Genomic DNA, 17,964 nt, shown 5'->3' on the forward strand with positions numbered 1-17,964 from the left:
ACAAATCAACAGATAAAAATATGAAAACATCTAGTAGTAAAATCTCCACTCATGGTTTAACAGTTGACAGAAATGTCTCAGGTAAAACCAAATGAATTAAAAATATTACAGTGGAATGCCAGATCTTTAAAACCAAAATTCCTTGAATTAATAAATATTTTAAATAAAAATAACATACACATTGGAGTCATTCAGGAAACCTGGATGAACGAAAATGACAATCTAAATGACAACAATTATAAACTAACAAACTTGTGTAGGAATGATAACTATGGCGGTGTAGCATTTATAATACACAAATCAATATCCATTACCAAAATATATTCATACAATGACAATGTAATACAAGTTTTAGCAATAAAAATCAACAACTATGATCATCCAATACAAATATTTAATATATATGCTACAGACAAAAAGATAACACCTGATTTATGGAATGACCACATATTTAATAATGATAATGGTCTCACTGTCTTATGTGGGGATTTTAATGCCCACCATCCGTATTGGAGTGATAAAAAGGCAAACAAAAGGGGTAATGATATCTTCAATGCATATTCAAACTCAGCATTTATTTTATTAAATAATAATTTACATACAACAATTCCCACTATAAATCAACAGTCTTCGACTATTGACTTAACATTTGCATCACCTAAATTACATGCACTTCTCAAAAACTGGGAAGTTGGAACAGATTCTGTAGGAAGCAACCATTTACCAATTTTTATAACATTTCAAACTTCAGCTATCGTAACCGAAAACCCCCACTACACTTGGGTAACAAATAATAAAAGAAATATGAAAAAAGCCAATTGGGAACTATATACTGAAGTTATTCAAAAACAATTTAAAGAAGTGTTAGAAAATGTACAAGACCCTTGTATTGAAAATTTATATAACATTTTAGAAGATGCAGCTAATTTAGCCATTCCCAAATTTAAAATAAAGAGTGGAAAGTCCTCACCAAAACCTTGGTAGAATGAAGACTGTTCCCGGGCTGTCGCTCACAGAAGATTAACATTTTCTAAATTCAAACACAACATGACACCACTGAATTTTCAAAATTATCAACATGCCCAGTATACCACCAGAGAAACAATTAGATTAGCAAAACAAATTGCATGGCAAAACATATGTAATTTAATTAGTGAAAAAAATACCACATCTTATACATGGCAAATAATTAAAAAACTAAAAAGTAACAATAAACTTGCTATTAACATATCAGATATACAATATAATGAGGAACTATGTAATAGTTTTATGAAAAATATAATACAAGACTATGTCCCGCATGAAACCGAACTTAAGCCCAAAATAAAATGGAATACAAACCAAAATAATAATATGGAAGTGAACTTTACTATTAAAGAATTACAAATAGCTATAAATTCCAAAAATAAAGATACGGCCCCAGGACCAGATGGCATTACATATAGCATGTTAAGACATATGCCTTTAATAGCGTTAAAATATTTACTTAATATATACAATATGATTTGGAATGAACAATGTAACATCCCAGAGGTATGGAAAAAATTTAAAGTAATAGCCCTGTTAAAACCAAATAAAGAAAAACATTTATCCACTTCATACAGACCAATATCACTCATACCTTGCATGATGAAAATATTTAATACTATGATAAAAAACAGACTAGAATGGTTAGTTGAAAAGCACAACATTATACCCAGTTTCCAATATGGGTTTAGAAAAAAACGAGGCTGTAGCGATTACATTCTTAACCTTATATGCGACATTAACATAGCTTTGTCACATAACGAAAATATAGTTGTAACATCGTTAGATATATCTAATGCCTATGACAAAGTTTATATACCAACATTATTAAACAAAATGAACAAAGTTGGGATTCCAAGAAGATTTGTGACGTACTGTCAGAAATGGCTGATGGATAGACAAATACAGATGATTACGCCAAAAGCCAATTTTACAAGACAAACATGTAGGGGCTTACCCCAAGGAAGCGTGTTGAGTCCTCTATTATTTTCTATTTATGTAGCGGACATACAATGTACAATTGAAAGAAATGTAAAGTGCTTACAATACGCAGATGATATTGTAATATATTCTTGCAGTAAGAATAATGATATATTACATGAAATAATGCAATGCACCCTAAATAACATGTGTACTAACTTTGAAAGAATTGGCCTTGAATTTAATGCTAGTAAAAGTAACACCATAATAATTTCCAGAAAAAGAAACAATGAATTGAGAACGCCTTTCCTTATTCACAACGAAAAAGTGCCCATTGTAGACAGTCTAAGGATACTAGGCATTATAGTGGATAAAGCTTTTACTTTTAAACCCCAAATTAACAATGTATTCAAACAGTGTTTAAAAGACCTAAATATAATTAAATCAATAACATGTGGTAGATACGGTGCACACCCAGATTTTGCCCTACAAATATACAAAAGTTTAATAAGGTCCAAACTAGACTACTGTTGTTTCATTTATGGTAACCTACCTTATAGTGAATTGAAAAAACTCAATTTTATACAAAATCAGGCTATGAGAATTTCATTGGGTGCTTTTACATCTACACCAATTGTTGCACTAGAAATCGAATCCTCCCTCATGCCATTAAACTTAAGAAGACAAATGCTTACGGATAGACTTGTATACAAGATTGTCACAGAAAAAAACCATCCTATTTTCAACAGCATTAGTTATCTAAATCTACTCTGCACTCATTCACAATACTGGATACATAAGAAACAACCACTGTATATAAATTCTTACAACAATATAGAACAATATAACCCTAATATACACACTATGGACAACAACACAACATATTGGGATTTTGACTTGCCCTTATTTATGACAGACAACATAGTTAAATGTATCTCAACCTTAGAAAATTATAATCAAAGTAAAAAGGAAACAAACATAACCTATCTGAGACAATTGGTCAATGAAATGCTTAACCTAAAATTTGGCCATTGTTTACAAGTATTTACGGATGCATCAAAGACTACTAGAGGCGTGGGCATTGCCTTCTATATACCTCAACACGGCATAGCAAAAATGTACAAAATTAACAGCACATTTTCCTCGTACAACGCAGAAATGCTTGCAATATATAAAGCATTGCAGTTTATTAATGAAATAGACGAAAATAATATCATAGTTTGCACTGACTCACTATCATCTGTTCGAGCAATAGACGCGGTGAACGGGGGCAAAAGAACAGACGGATTAGTACTTGACATTTTCAAAACAGTACTATCAGAAGGCAAAAATATAAATATTATGTGGGTTCCAGGTCATAGTGGCATAAACCATAATGAACATGTTGATAAATTAGCAAAAAGGGCAGTTATAGAAGGAATAGAGCTAAAAAATTCATTTATTCCCCATGAAGATTTTAAAAATCTCAGAAAGAGATATTACAAAGAAAAAGTAAATAATCAACTAATATCAACAAACAAAGCCATTTGGTACAAACACATTTTAGACATCACTAAGCCCAACCCATGGTTTAAACACATAAAATGGAAAAGAAATGACATAGTAAACATTAATAGAATGAGATTTGGACATGCTAACATCAACAGTAAATTATACAAAATAAAGAAATATTTTACACCCCTCTGCCTTAAATGCAACATGGGAACTGAGGAAACAATAGATCATATCATCATAGATTGTCCCCAATATGAACATGCTAGAGTAGAATTAAATAAAATCAAACAGACATTTCAAGATAAAACACATCCAGTCAAAGACATTTTGCAAACTAACAACACAGATATTTACAGAAAATTATGCGACTTTTTGAACATAATACAAAAACATTTATAAAACACAAGAACATTTATGTATACCTATTCACCGGGATTCTTCATCCGTGGTCGTCCCCTTTCGGGTTAGAAATGTCATATAGACCCATGACGAGAAGACTCCTTTTAACCTCTATCATACCTTTAACTTCCCTACATCCCACTTTTACTAATATTATACTCTAACATGAACATACATTTATGTAACTAATATTTAAATGTAATGGTTTCAGATGTACAAAGAATGACCTTCAACCACAGAAGAAATTTTGTTGTAAAAACTCAGTGAACAACGGGGCTAAATGACAAAGTCATAGCCTTTAAAGGAAAAAAAAAAAAAAAAAAAAAAACCTTGAATTGAAGTTAGATTACAGATTAAAGCCTCCCGTTTGTTATTGTTTGTTGTTATGTGTCTCCTTGTGCAATGTGCTGAAAATAACACTAATACTTTGGTTCCAGTGAAGGGTTGTATGTTTCATGTAAATGTTGCTGAATATGGGAAGTGAAACCTTTTTCTTTTGAAATAGACAAGTATGTTTATAGTTCAACCTAACCTAGTCAACTGCACTGTTGGTAGGTTATGCCTGTTAAACGTTTTTGTATGATTGTTATTAATAAAAATTGTAACCCTCAGAGCCTGAGGGTTAGTTCATTTCCCGAGATTTATTTTTTGTTACATTTTACAGGTGTGTTCCAATGTCAAATGCTAGTAAATACACAGTTTGTGTTTTACTCCCCCAACCATATGGAAGGGGATGTGGCTCATGACCCCTATTTATAAAAGTTGTTCGTACCAGTAAGATTAAACGCCGGGGCGGCAAATCACGAATTTGACGTTACCAACGTATTCTGCTCACCCTCCTGAACAAAAAATATATATAGTACTATGGGGTGCAAATGACAAATAACATGATTTTAGGGGGTATATTGATAAGTGGTTAAGTTCCTAATGTTTTAATGTTCAGTTTGTGTGCTGTGTCTGGATAATCTGTTTACTTGAATATTATCTGCGGCCGGGACTGATAGCAGCCTGATAACGTACCTGTTATCTGAGTTCTCCGGGGCATGGGTCAGTTCTACACAAGATATCGTGTTCAGTAGGTCGGATTGAGTGAGTGCGTTTACAATGATGAATCAACCATCCACTAGTTCAAACAACCCTAGTGAATTGTGTGTGTCGGAGTGTTTCGTAGGGCACGTAAAGAGTTTACGTTTTAACCAAAACGAAATTATCTCTTTTTTAATTGAACATGGAATTTTTAAAAATGAGTGTATGTGTTCGTCGTGCGGTCGAGTGGTGTTTTTAAACCGGGAGACTTTGTCGTTTCGTTGTGATAGACGACTTTTTTGTTGCTGCTGCTCAGCTGTATCCGCCAACACACTAATGGTATGTGTTCTCTGATCCATCTATATATTTGAGTTTTTCATGATTTATTTAGTTTTTTAACTTTACATAATTGCCTTTGCATTACATTTCAATTTATATTTTTGATCAGCCCCTCTAGTATTTTATATTTTACTGATAGGTACTATCTCGAGGGATGTTTTTCTTTTATTGACATCAGCGCGGGGCAGCCGGTGCTGCCCCGCGCTGATGGCCGGAGGCACTCGTAATTAATTTTTTTCTCAAAATTAAGAAAAACATTTATTTTTATAAAAATTCTGCTCATTTCTGTATTATTTTTCATTTACGTTTGCAAAGATGACGGCGCAACCGGTGACGTCATCACGAGGTTCAATCATTGGCCACAAAAGGTCACGTGACGCTAGACGTGGATGTAGAACATGGAGATATTACTGAAAAGTTATTTAATTTTTCATTTTCTAGAACTTCGTTATTTCTCATTTCCACCCCATCAAACCTTATACTTTTTTGTTCTATATGACGATTCCAATAAGTTTTTAACGCAAAACTCGTATTTTTCCGCCCCGGCCGTTAATATGATAATTACCAAGTTGTTTCAATGTCTTTTTGGAAAATAAAATAGGTAGACTTTCGTAAGCTGCGTAGACTTTGGGATGTTTATATTGTTTTTATCTGAAGGAAATATTCTATATTACAATTTATTTAACTTAGCATGTGATTTCAACTTATTAGTTATAGTAATTTTAATGTAAACAATAAACAGCTTGAAGTAACCAATATTTAGTGACTTTGAAAATGGCTGGGTAATTGTGAAAGTAACAACCAGAGCGGCAAAATACGAGTTTCACGTTATTAACTTATTGGAATTGCCCTACTGACCAAAATAATACAAGGTTTCATGGGTTGGAAATGAGAAATAACAAAGTTGTAGAACATAAAAATTGGAATTACTTTTCACACGTGGAGCAATATTTCCATGTTGTACATCCTCGTCGGGCGTCACGTGACCTTGATTCAACCTCGTGGTGACATCATAGGATGCGCTGCCACTATCTTTGGAAATGTAAATGAAAAATAATACTGAAATGAGCAGAATTTTGACCCAAATGATGATCTTTTTCTGAATTTCGAGCTACAAATTAATTAGTTGTTATTGGGTTGGGACAAATGCCTCCAGCCATCAGTGCGCTGCCCCGCGCTGATGTCAACAAAAGAAAAACATCCCTTGAGATAGTACCTATCAGTAAAGTATCAAATTGTAGAGAGGCTGATCAGAAATGTAAATTGAAAAGTAATGTGAAGAACTTTATGTAAAGTATAAAAAAAGTAGGCTAGTAATCACGTAAAACCAGATCTTAATAATTTTAACCATTAAAATGAAATAATCTCGCTTCTGACAAAACACTGGACACACACAATTCACTACGATTCGTCGAACTAGAGGATGGTTGATCCATGATTTACAAACAGTCACTCGATCCGAACTAGACAATATCTTGAGAAGCACTGGACCACAGCTCCAGAGTGCTCAGGTAACAAATACGCTATCCGTCCCGGCCACAGATAACATTCAGGTACACAGATATCGAGGCACATATCACACAAACACAACATTAAAATATTAAATCTTAACTATTTATGAATTTACCCCCGTAAAAGCCATGTTATTTGTCACTTCCACTCCCTAAAACCATATATATTTTTGTTCAGGAGGATGAGCAGAATACGTTAATAACATCAAATTCGTGATTTCTGGGTTGGTCTTTAACCTCATAGATACCTGGCTATGAATATAAGGAAAATATGTGAGATATTTCTCACAAATGACGAGATTTGTTTAAGTGGCTTCAACATGTGGGTATGGCTCCTGTTAACCAATGGAAAGAATTGGTTTAAATCAATCGGCACTTCACTTGTACGTACAATACGCGTTTTTAACCAATGATCCATAGCGCACTTTGCTGATTACTAGTGACTTACACTGAATTTTATGTTATGAATGTAATAATTATTATTACGTATATAAGAGGCAAACAAAGACATTGCATTGTAAGCACTTGACCCGGTGTTAACGTCACCTAGTTACTAGTGAATGAGTGAAGTAATGATTTGTTTTGGTCATATCCTGCATGACTCAATCCTTCCCTCCCCCTCAAATCATTTCCGTAGACGCATTTAAGGTGTAATGTGAAGAACACAGTAGCAGCCTACTCCTATCAACCTGTAAACGCTAAATTGTGATTGACCAATACAATTATAGGTTTTTAGCGATTAGTGTAGTTATCTAATTTCCAGTTCATACTTGATTTGAGTAGTAAATGTTGTTCTTCTGAGTAGGTGAGGATTTTCATTAAAAAATCAAATAATGTTAATCAACAACAGTCTATATTTTGCCACATCTCGTAGACTAGCTCCATGGACCCCTGGTATGGGCATGCAGACCCCTGGGGGTCTGCAGACTACACTTTATTACATAATCTAGGGGTTGAGAGGAATTGGATTTTCTAGGTTGAGGGATAACAAATTAAGGAAGGTTAGGCATTGGTGGAGGGGGTAATTGGGATACCAATATGCACACAAGAAAAGTAAAAGGAATTTTATAGGTCAGAGTAAAGCTAACAACTGCATATGAGGATAATTTAAGAGCTGTTTTGTACTTTTTCCTCTGTTTGGTCATCAGTTTCTACCTCTATGGTAAAGTTTGATTGTTGTTTTTCCTCTGTGCTTTCAATTTAATTTGCCAATAGGTCTATGCATCTTATTTGCACATACTGTTATTAAGTTATTGTTCCTTGTTTCGTGATTGGTCAGATTTTGCTGTGTTAAACATTTCAAAATAGACATTGTCCTTTGTGTTTTGTTGTCACCATTAGCCTTTTTGTGTTGTATTTGTGTGATAGTAAGCTTGTAGAACAATTGCTTTACCTTCTAAAAGTGAACAAATGTTTTATCTATGGATAACATGTGTAGTGCGTGCTCTATCAAGTTTTTTGATTTAGTTTTTTTTTTTTCTCTTCTCCCTGGGGCGGCCTACTGCCATGCACTTAAGCCTCAAGGGCTTTTTGCGCACCCCGGAAACACCATGAGGCATGTTCTGATATTGTATCATTTTTAGTTCGAAATGGAATTTTACATTCCTTTCTTAGTGTAACAAATGTGGTGGACATTGTTCTCAAGTTGAGATACTTTGTTGTTTTAGACGAGTATAATATGGTTTGATGAGTTATTAATATTTAGTGAACGTTAGCAATCAGCATTTTGGAATTTTATATTTTACTGATCTGTACTATCTAGAGGGATGTGTTTTGTTCGTCGCCTTTCAGTGGATGGTCCATGTTGATCACCAGAGAAATTACTGTTAACTTGTTCAACTATCATTCTCTTTTATGAGATTAAAAATCTTTCCAAAATTTAATTGTTATCTGTTGCTTTTGTTATTAATTTTTAAGCATTTTTGTTTTGAAAAACAAACTACACATTCTGTGTAGTGGCTAAAGTAAACAAACCAATAAACCTTGCACTGAATTTAATGTTGTTCCTATAAGTGTTGACCAGTTATTTTCTATTATAATGAGTCTTAAGAATAGTCAAGCTTGACATGTAAATGGCCTCAGTGCAATTATTTTCAAATGACAGCTCTGTTTATATGTGATGCTCTTCCCTATGTCATCAAACTTCAAATAGGAAATCCCTAGTAAACAATTCTTTTTGTAGACAATTCAATATGTAGTAGTACTAGGCCTGACCATCAGATTGTACTGTGAACAGTCGCTCCAGTGATTTAAGGAGTATTCAAACCTTTCCATAGACGATTTCATCTGTGGTAATACTAGGCATGATTGTTAGATTGTACTGTGGTTTCTTTAATTTTTTTGTGATATACTCACTAAAACAAAGCAATTGGCTGTATTTAACTTCTAACTAATATGCCTCCTCTGTACTTTAACCACAATATATGACTTTCCTCTAGACTTAAAAAAAAGTTCAATATATGTAAATAGTCCAATCAAAAAGTATCCGGATTGTTATTGTGTCTCGTCTTATCACTCAGAGTTCGCTTCTTTTAGTCAAACAGCCGTTAAAGAATACATTTGAGAAGTGTTATGTCAGTTACGCGAAGAAGGCCACAAATGTGTAAATTAACAACTCCAGCATGATAAAACTTCAGCTCAAAAATGCAATATTTCAACAGTCTAATGGTAAGCATAAAATTACCCAACTTCAACAGCCCTACTAATCACCTGGTATTGCTCCTTGTGATTTTATTTTCCCCCGAAAATCAAACACAATTGGATCAAAATCAAACAAATTCAATTCCAAGATGTAGTGAAGATTCAATGCAATGCAACATAGCAATTTTTAGAGGTTCTAAAAAGCGACTTCAGAACTTGCTTTGATCAGTGAAACCAGCATTGAACTATTTTGAGGAACTATAGTCTCACAGTCCTAAATCCAACCCGTCTTTTTGAAAACTTCAATTAGAATTTATTTTTAATTTATATTGTAGTTTTTTTTTATTCCAGTAACCAGCTCTATATTAATTACCGTATCTATGTAAAGTTTTGGAGACAAACAATCAATTTTAGTATCTCACATGTGTGAAGGACATTTCCCAAGCGTAAAAGAAACTGTATAAGTCCTACAATTGATTACTGAAAATGAGGAAACAAAGAGTGATAATTTTTATTTCAGAATTAAAGTTGTGGAGAGTTGTGATCATAGATAATCACACAAGCTCATCTACATGTAACATTAGTATATTTTATTGTATGTTTTTACTCTTTTTACAATTATTTTAGCTGAACAAGTCAGAAGGAAGTCTTGAATATGATGAAAGAAAATTCTCCATTATACGAGTAATTTACTACTTTTCATATACAGTTTCCCTTCAAAACTGATTCATATATTGACATCTGACTTTTACATCAGTAACCGGATGTTCTTAATCTTAGCCTGTTTTTGCATAGACCTTACACCTTTCATGTTTTTTCATTAAAGAGACTTGATTTATTTAGCTGCAAAAATATTTAACAAGTTATTAGTGTTTGTATTCTATGGTTATAATTTTTAGGGTATATAAAAATGTAGAAACTAAGAAAGAAAGAAATTTATTTCTTAAAGAAAGTAATATTCATCTGATTTTTTTCTTGTTCAACAGTCAAACCAAAAATAATCTTGAAAATATTCTTTTAAATTTAAACAAAATACTAAAACAAAGATGTTAAAAACAAAATAGAATATAACACAGCCTTTCTCGTGCTCAGTCTGACCTTAAGACAAAACACACATAATAATATTACAAATATACCATATTATGTTGTAACAAATATAAACAATAATATAATTTATACTAATAACATAAACTTTAACTTTCTGTAAGAAAAATACAGGGCCTCCAAAGTAGAGCTTGTAGTGAGGTCCTATCCTTGAATTTAAAATGAATATTTTAGATCTATTTTATTATTTTACTTTCTTGATTGACTCCCTATTCTTAAATTCTAAATATAAATATTTATATAAACATTACAAAAAACAAAATATAATGGTCGAAGGTGTGCTACAGTAATAAAAGAAAAGAAAAATACATATGCTATAACATACATATATACATACATACATATCACATATATACTCTCAGACGATACGCATACATACATCTGCGTTTCTATACTTAAGGGCACTGTACATTTCCAGGATAAAAAAAGAATACTAACACATGCATATATTATAACACAAACATTTTCAATCAAATAACATAATTTAAGATCATAAAAATTAAGTAAGGTAGTATGCGAAAAAAAAAATAAATAAAATAAATTATGTAATAGTTACAAGTAAATTTCAATATTATCTGAACTGTGAAGGAAACAGGATTTTTCCGGACATTTGCCATCGTTCAGTGAAACAAGAAATCAGTAACACTACGTTTCGAAATCTGCAATCTGATCTCTTCTTCAGGTAAAGAACTAACCTAATACATAATTACAAACTAGGTTAAAATAAACAAATCTTACCAAAGAGTTGTGGCACGCCTAAGTCAGGAATCAAAACCACCATGTTGTTTGTCAACTTCACTAGCTCTATAAACATGCTGAACTGAACACTGAACGATGGCAAATGTCCGGAAAAATCCTGTTTCCTTCACAATCGTCAAAAATAACCTTCAAACAAAGAATTATCTGAACTGTTTTTCTCTTTATGGATGGACATAAAGTGTATTTTTTCACTTTGTTACAGTAATTTTATAATATAACTTCATTTACAGATATGTCAATCAATAATTCATCACTTATTCATAAAGCTGTGGAAAACTGCAACATAGAATATCTTCAGTCTCTACTGGACAAAGGGAAAGAAAACATTGATGAGTTCAGTGACTTTATGCGAACCCCTCTACACTGTGCTGTGTTGGGAAAGTTTGAACAAGGTGTGACTCTGCTGTTGGAAAGAGGTGCCCAAATTAATGTGCATGATGCTAGACAGCAGACACCCTTGCACTGTAGCTGCATCATAAAAAGTAAAAGTATAATCAGTGCTCTTCTAGAAAAAGGAGTTGAGATTAATTGTTTGGATGAGGCTGGAAGGTCTCCTCTTCATTTGGCAGTGAACACAAATTTCAAGGAAGGTGTTGAATTACTGCTCACTAGAGGAGCTGACGTGAACACCAAAGATATGACAGGGGATACACCTCTACACTGTGCTATTAAAAATAGTAACCTGCAGATAGTAGAGATGCTGTTAAATAAGGGAGCCAAGTTGGAGCTTAAGAACAACAAGGGTTACACGGCTTTGCACATAGCTGCCAGGACATCTCAGAGGAGTATTGTAAGATCGTTGTTACTGTACGGTGCTGAGGTGGACGCCCAGGATCACAGTGGCAGCACACCTTTACATCTGATTCTCCAGGGACTGGCCTACGATGAGAACGATGTCGTGGAGGATTTACTCGACTGGGGGGCATCGTTGATTGTCAGAGATGAGGATGGAGACACGCCTTTAACCATAGCGGCTAAGCAGTCGGTCTCTGTCAATGGTTTGATTAAACACCTTGTTAAATTGCAGTGTGTTGAATTACAACTCGCTTATAAGACAAGTTACATATGCTCCACCTACTCTCTAGAGGACTACAAAAAATTGTGCTCCGAAGAATTGACAAAGTTGAAAATAACCAGATTTGGCAATCAATCTGTACTTGACGTGTTTTCCAAATATAAAGACCCTACATTTTTATCAAACTGTAAACTGCAGGAAGCTATACACTCGTCTGATTTTGAAACAGAGTTCCCGTTATACAATGTGCTTTTGAGAGCAATGTTCAGACATGCTGAGAAACGCGTTCCTTTGTTGAATACTGCTCAGAGTGTTTTAATACACCTGATAGATGCACACTTGCCCCATGAGATTTTGAGAAAAATTATCTCCTACTTGTCTAATGAAGACATTGTGAACATAATAGCTGCTGGGAATGGGATTTAAGATTTTAAAAAAAGATTATTTATGAAGAATTCAGAGGTTGACGTATCCAGCCACGAAGAAGTCAGGTAGTCTTGCTGTCATTGGCAAAAATTTTATTTTGTGTGTGCGGTTTTAATTTGTATTGTGTATCTGATTTGCATGATGAATTAAGCACATAAATATTGTTTATATTAACCCTGGGAACATCGTCCAACCCATTTGGTGTCGATTGTGTATTTTCCAGAATCCGATTGACACTGTGTTGATTAGTATTATTTTAAAACTAATCATAACACCAATATGAAATAGAAAGTTATCTTCATTGTTTTTATGGTGAAAACTTAATTATCTGTGTCCGATACTTACACAGGCAATGCCAGAACAATGTCTGTCATTCAATATCATTTGAGTTTCTGTGCTTACTATGCTTTATTTTAAAATATTTTAACATCAATATGAATAAAAAGTAAATAAATCTTAATATCTGTATAAAAGTTGCATTGTATACACTGATTAAAAGTTATTAAAGCAATAATACAGCCCAAAGCATTAACTACCAGTAGGTACATACAAATGGCAAACTTAAGTTTTTATACAGTACACCGTAATAAAATAAAAGTGCTACATAAATTTACCTAAGAGAGGTTTTAATAAACTTTGATGTCTGATGCATTTCAGAGAACATAATAATTGTTAAGTTATAGGTGAGAGCTTTATTAACTATTTACTGTATTATTTTAAACAACAAATGTTATAAAAATTATTATACCAAATTCATTTTTTATTGGACAAATGGGGATTACCTGTTATACATATATGACTAGTAAGTGGGAGGTATTAAATACTACTTATTAATGCAGCTTTGGTTGTATTAGTTACCCAGGAGATAATTCAATCATACGGATGAGGAATGTTGAGATCCATTGGATTATTTCAGTTGGATCTGAGGTTCAATGCTAGGGCAGTAACAGATTTTTACTATTTAGATATTTACTACCTGAGCTACTTAAGCAATTCACTTCCACGGATAAGAATAAGAATATTTTTTAATGACGTTCAGCCTTACAAAAGCATTGAAAAAAGTCATATTGAGCAAAATTGCCACATTGTTAACCTACTTAAGTAAATAATATGATAATACTTAAAGTTATGACAAATAAGTTAATAAATTACAACATTAAAAAAGTTATTGCTTAATAAAATCTCACCAAACTTAATCTCAATAAAAACTACAGACCAAAATAACAATAGAAACAACAACTTATACACATTCTTGAAGCTCTTTTCTTATTGGAAATTATATATTAATTTATTATTACTTGTATTCTGTTGTGTGGGTCCGAAGATGTTCTCATTGAGTACGAAAGGCCTCACAAAAATAAAAAGTTATATTATTGGAGAGTTTGTTTAAATTAATATATTAACTTATACACATACAAACTAAACGTAAATTTATTAATAAAAAATTAAGCACAGTTGCACAGTATAAAAACTAATTTCTTAATTAAAAAAAAATTAAAAATTGATCATAGACAGGAAAAAATCATTTAAAGAATAAAAAGGATTGTTAAGTAACCACTTAATATTTTTTTATACATATATTCACTGAATGTTTACTTACAAGTTGATTAACATTACTGTGCACTTTTCAGATAATACAGTGTGACTTGATAAAGATTTGCTCAATCTATGGTACTCAATTACTACCTTTTTCTTATTAAGAGTATTGTGTTCATGAATTTTATTTTTAAATTTTAATAAGTTATGATTCTTTAGAGTGAAATTAATCAAATCAAATATATATAAATAGATGATAGTTTGTACTTCTAGTTGAGTGAACAAGGTCTAAAGTGAGCTTTTGTTTTTGATTTTGTTACTACCCTAATTGCTTTCTTTAACAGTTGCCAAATTAAATTGTATTGAAAATAAACAATAAAACAATACACTGTTTTCAGATAGTGACTTGGTACACAAATTTTCAATCGTTTTAAAAGATAAATAACTCTTGATCATTTTTAGGATTATATGTTCTGCCTGCCTACTTATTATTAATATAGATTCCTAAAAATGTAGTCCTGGTAACCTTATTTTCTTCAATATTATTGTTGTCTATAGTTCTTAACATGAATAACATCTTTTTAGTTTAATTTTCATTAAGCAAAAATCCATTTGTACTGAACTAAGTAGAATCATCTGTTATAGTGGCTTGAGGTAGTAAATTAAGTTAATTCACATTATTAGCAGTATTGAAGAACGTATTATCCTTGTCATGTAAAAAAGATTTTGTATTTAATGAGTTTGGCAAATCATTATTGCTAATGAAAAAAAGAATGGTCCCAACACAGATCCTTGAGGTACTCCACATCCAACAAAAACATCTTTGGATATTTCAGTATAAACTGAAACCAGTTGTGAACAGTTCTTAAGATAAGATTTTAAAAAACCTTTGAGGTGTATCAGAAATACTATAATATTTCAACTTCAATAAGAGGTTGTCATGATGTACACAATCAAAAGCTTTGTTCATGTTACAGAAAGTAACCTGAGCAAAGCCTCTATTTTCAAATGTCAAAAATGTCTCTTTCCAGCCTGTCCACAGCATCAATCGTTGATCTTCCCTTTCTAAATCCGAACTAAGGAAAGTAGGTAGTTATAATTTTTAAAGAAGAGATTAACTTGACCATATACTATCATTTCAAACAGCTTAGCTAAGATTGGGATTAATAATACTGGTTTGGGATTACTCCCGGGTTTGTCTCACTCAACTTTTTTAAGAATCGGACATATTTTAGACTTTTTAAATTTGTTTGGAAAGACACCTTCTTTTAATCACTCGTTAAAACTAAATTATAGAGGTTCAGTAATAGTGTGTATGGTATTTGGTCTTCCGATCATATTATGTTAGTTTGCTTATTTAAACGCATATGTGACAGATACGGCCAAATACAAAATAATTGAATCAGAAAAAGTAAGCGCTCTGTGGTGTAATGGTAGCACATTCACCCGGCAAGTGAGAGATCCGGGTCCGACTCCCGGCGGAGCAAGTACTTTTTATGATTCAATGTTTATTGAAATTAAATAAGGCTATTGCCATTTATACAATTTGACGTATATATATATATATATATATATATATATATATTATTGACATTGCCCTGTTTGTACGAGGGCTGTTCAGAAAGTAACCTCCGGTCGATTGAAAAAAATACACCAAGTTAAGTAAAAAATATTTTAATATATATATCTTACAACTACATCTTTGCACTATTTTTCGACATAGTCTCCATCACGATTGAGGCACTTATCGTATCTCTTCACAAGCTTTGAAATTCCTTCTGCATAAAAATCACCCGCCTGTGCCTTGAGCCAGCCTGTGACCGCATCTTTGAGCTCTTCGTCGTCATCAAACCGCTGGGACCCGAGCCATTTCTTCATATGCATGAAGAGGTGATAGTCGCTTGGCGCCAGATCTGGGCTGTAAGGTGGATGGTTGAAAACGTCCCACTTGAAGGACTTAAGAAGGGCTGTTGTTCTGCAAGCAGAGTGAGGACGGGCGTTATCGTGCAAAAAAACGATACCGGAAGTCAGCATACCACGGCGTTTGTTCTGTATAGCCCGTCGTAATGTTTTTAGTGTTTCACAGTACACGTCTTGATTAATGGTCGTCCCACGTTCCATGAATTCAACCAACAACACCCCTTTGGCATCCCAAAACACCGTTGCCATCAGTTTTCTGGCAGAAAAATCTTGCCGGGCTTTTTTTGGTTTGGTAGGCGAATCTGAATGTGCCCACATCTTTGATTGTTCTTTTGTCTCAGGGTTTACGTACTTAATCCAGGTTTCGTCACCGGTCACGATTCTGTTTAACAATGGTTCTCCTTCGTCCGCATAACGTGACAGAAAGTCTAATGCAGAGGCCATTCTTTGAGTTTTGTGGTGGTCGGTAAGAATTTTGGGCACCCATCGTGCACATAACTTACGGTAACCCAATCTTGCTGTCACTATCTCGTACAAAAGAGTCTTAGAAATCTGTGGAAAATCAGTAGACAACTCCGCCATTGTGAAACGTCGATTTTCACGAACTTTTGCATCAACTGTCTGAACGAGTTCGTCAGTCACCAAGGATGGTCTACCACTCCTCTCTTCATCATGAACGTTTTCTCGTCCACTTTTAAATAAACGTACCCATTCACGGACAACTCCTTCACTCATAACTTGTGGTCCGTACACGGCACAAAGCTCACGATGAATAGCTGCTGCAGAGTATCCTTTGGCTGTAAAAAACCGTATAACAGCACGCACTTCACATTTGGCGGTATTTTCTATTGCAGCACACATTTCAAACTGCCACAAAAACTAAACTAGCGCAGGTACGATGTTCACTCGACTACAGCTTGATGCCGACTGACCTGCTTAGTGCGTGAATGCACAGATGGCGCGCTACTCCCCTCCACTACCCGCACTGTGACCAACCGGAGGTTACTTTCTGAACAGCCCTCGTATAATATATTATTGTTTACTGAATGTGAAAACAAATCTGCAAAATTATACTGTTAAAGAAATCATACACACATATAAAACTAGAAAAAAGTACATGCTAGAGCTGCCAAGGACCAGGCTTGAAAAAACGAATGGATATAACATTATCTAATAATTCTAAACACAATTGGTATTAATTATTCTATTTTAACATTATGTACAATACAAATTTCAAAGGACCGGAAGAAAAGTGAGATCCATCCAAGAGTTTTAATTTTTAAAAGTTTGAACTATCCATTTTGTACTGTATTTATGTTAGAGTGTCTTAAAAACATTTAAGATGTAGGATGAATTTGTAGTATAACAAAATTACATACATTTGCTGTTGTCATATAATTCAACAACTTCAGTAATGGTATTTACTCTCTTCTTCTGGTATCTAATTCTAAACCTTAAGATTACCATGTAAAAAAAAGTAAACCAATGGCAACATCCACACCAAAGTCAAACCACTGAGGCTATCATTATGATAAGTGAAGACTTTCTGTTCAGTCTTAACATGTTGCTGTGGTGCGTGCATCTTGTGTTACGGTGGTACATCATGATTTTTTAATATGAATAGCCAAAAAAATCATACAGCTTTGTACCAAATTGTTTTTTCTAATACAGATTGTAGAGAATTTAATTCTGAAAACAACCATAATAAGCAAAGTTAACTAAATGTGTAAAAAAGTTATGAAATTGACTCCTCACGTATTACACAACACAGCAAACTTTTGCGGTTTTATAATAAGGAATAACAGCTGGTAATAATTAATCATTTAAACAACAGCTGTTTAAACATTT

The 17,964-nt window shown here is 33.3% G+C and overlaps 1 protein-coding gene across 1 annotated transcript in view; it reads left to right on the top strand.

The window, feature by feature from the left end:
- The first annotated feature begins 4,144 nt into the window (after positions 1–4,144).
- The window catches only part of LOC124366722, a 36,859-nt gene continuing 23,039 nt past the window's right edge, over positions 4,145–17,964 (top strand). Inside the window, exons 1-2 of the mRNA XM_046823323.1 lie at positions 4,145–4,391; positions 11,450–12,657. Coding sequence (XP_046679279.1) covers positions 4,352–4,391; positions 11,450–12,657 — 1,248 coding nt within the window. The 5' untranslated portion in view covers positions 4,145–4,351. The remainder of the gene's footprint in view (positions 4,392–11,449; positions 12,658–17,964) is intronic.

This window comes from Homalodisca vitripennis, chromosome 7, assembly GCF_021130785.1.
Source record: "Homalodisca vitripennis isolate AUS2020 chromosome 7, UT_GWSS_2.1, whole genome shotgun sequence".
Classification (NCBI taxonomy): Eukaryota; Metazoa; Arthropoda; class Insecta; order Hemiptera; family Cicadellidae; genus Homalodisca; species Homalodisca vitripennis.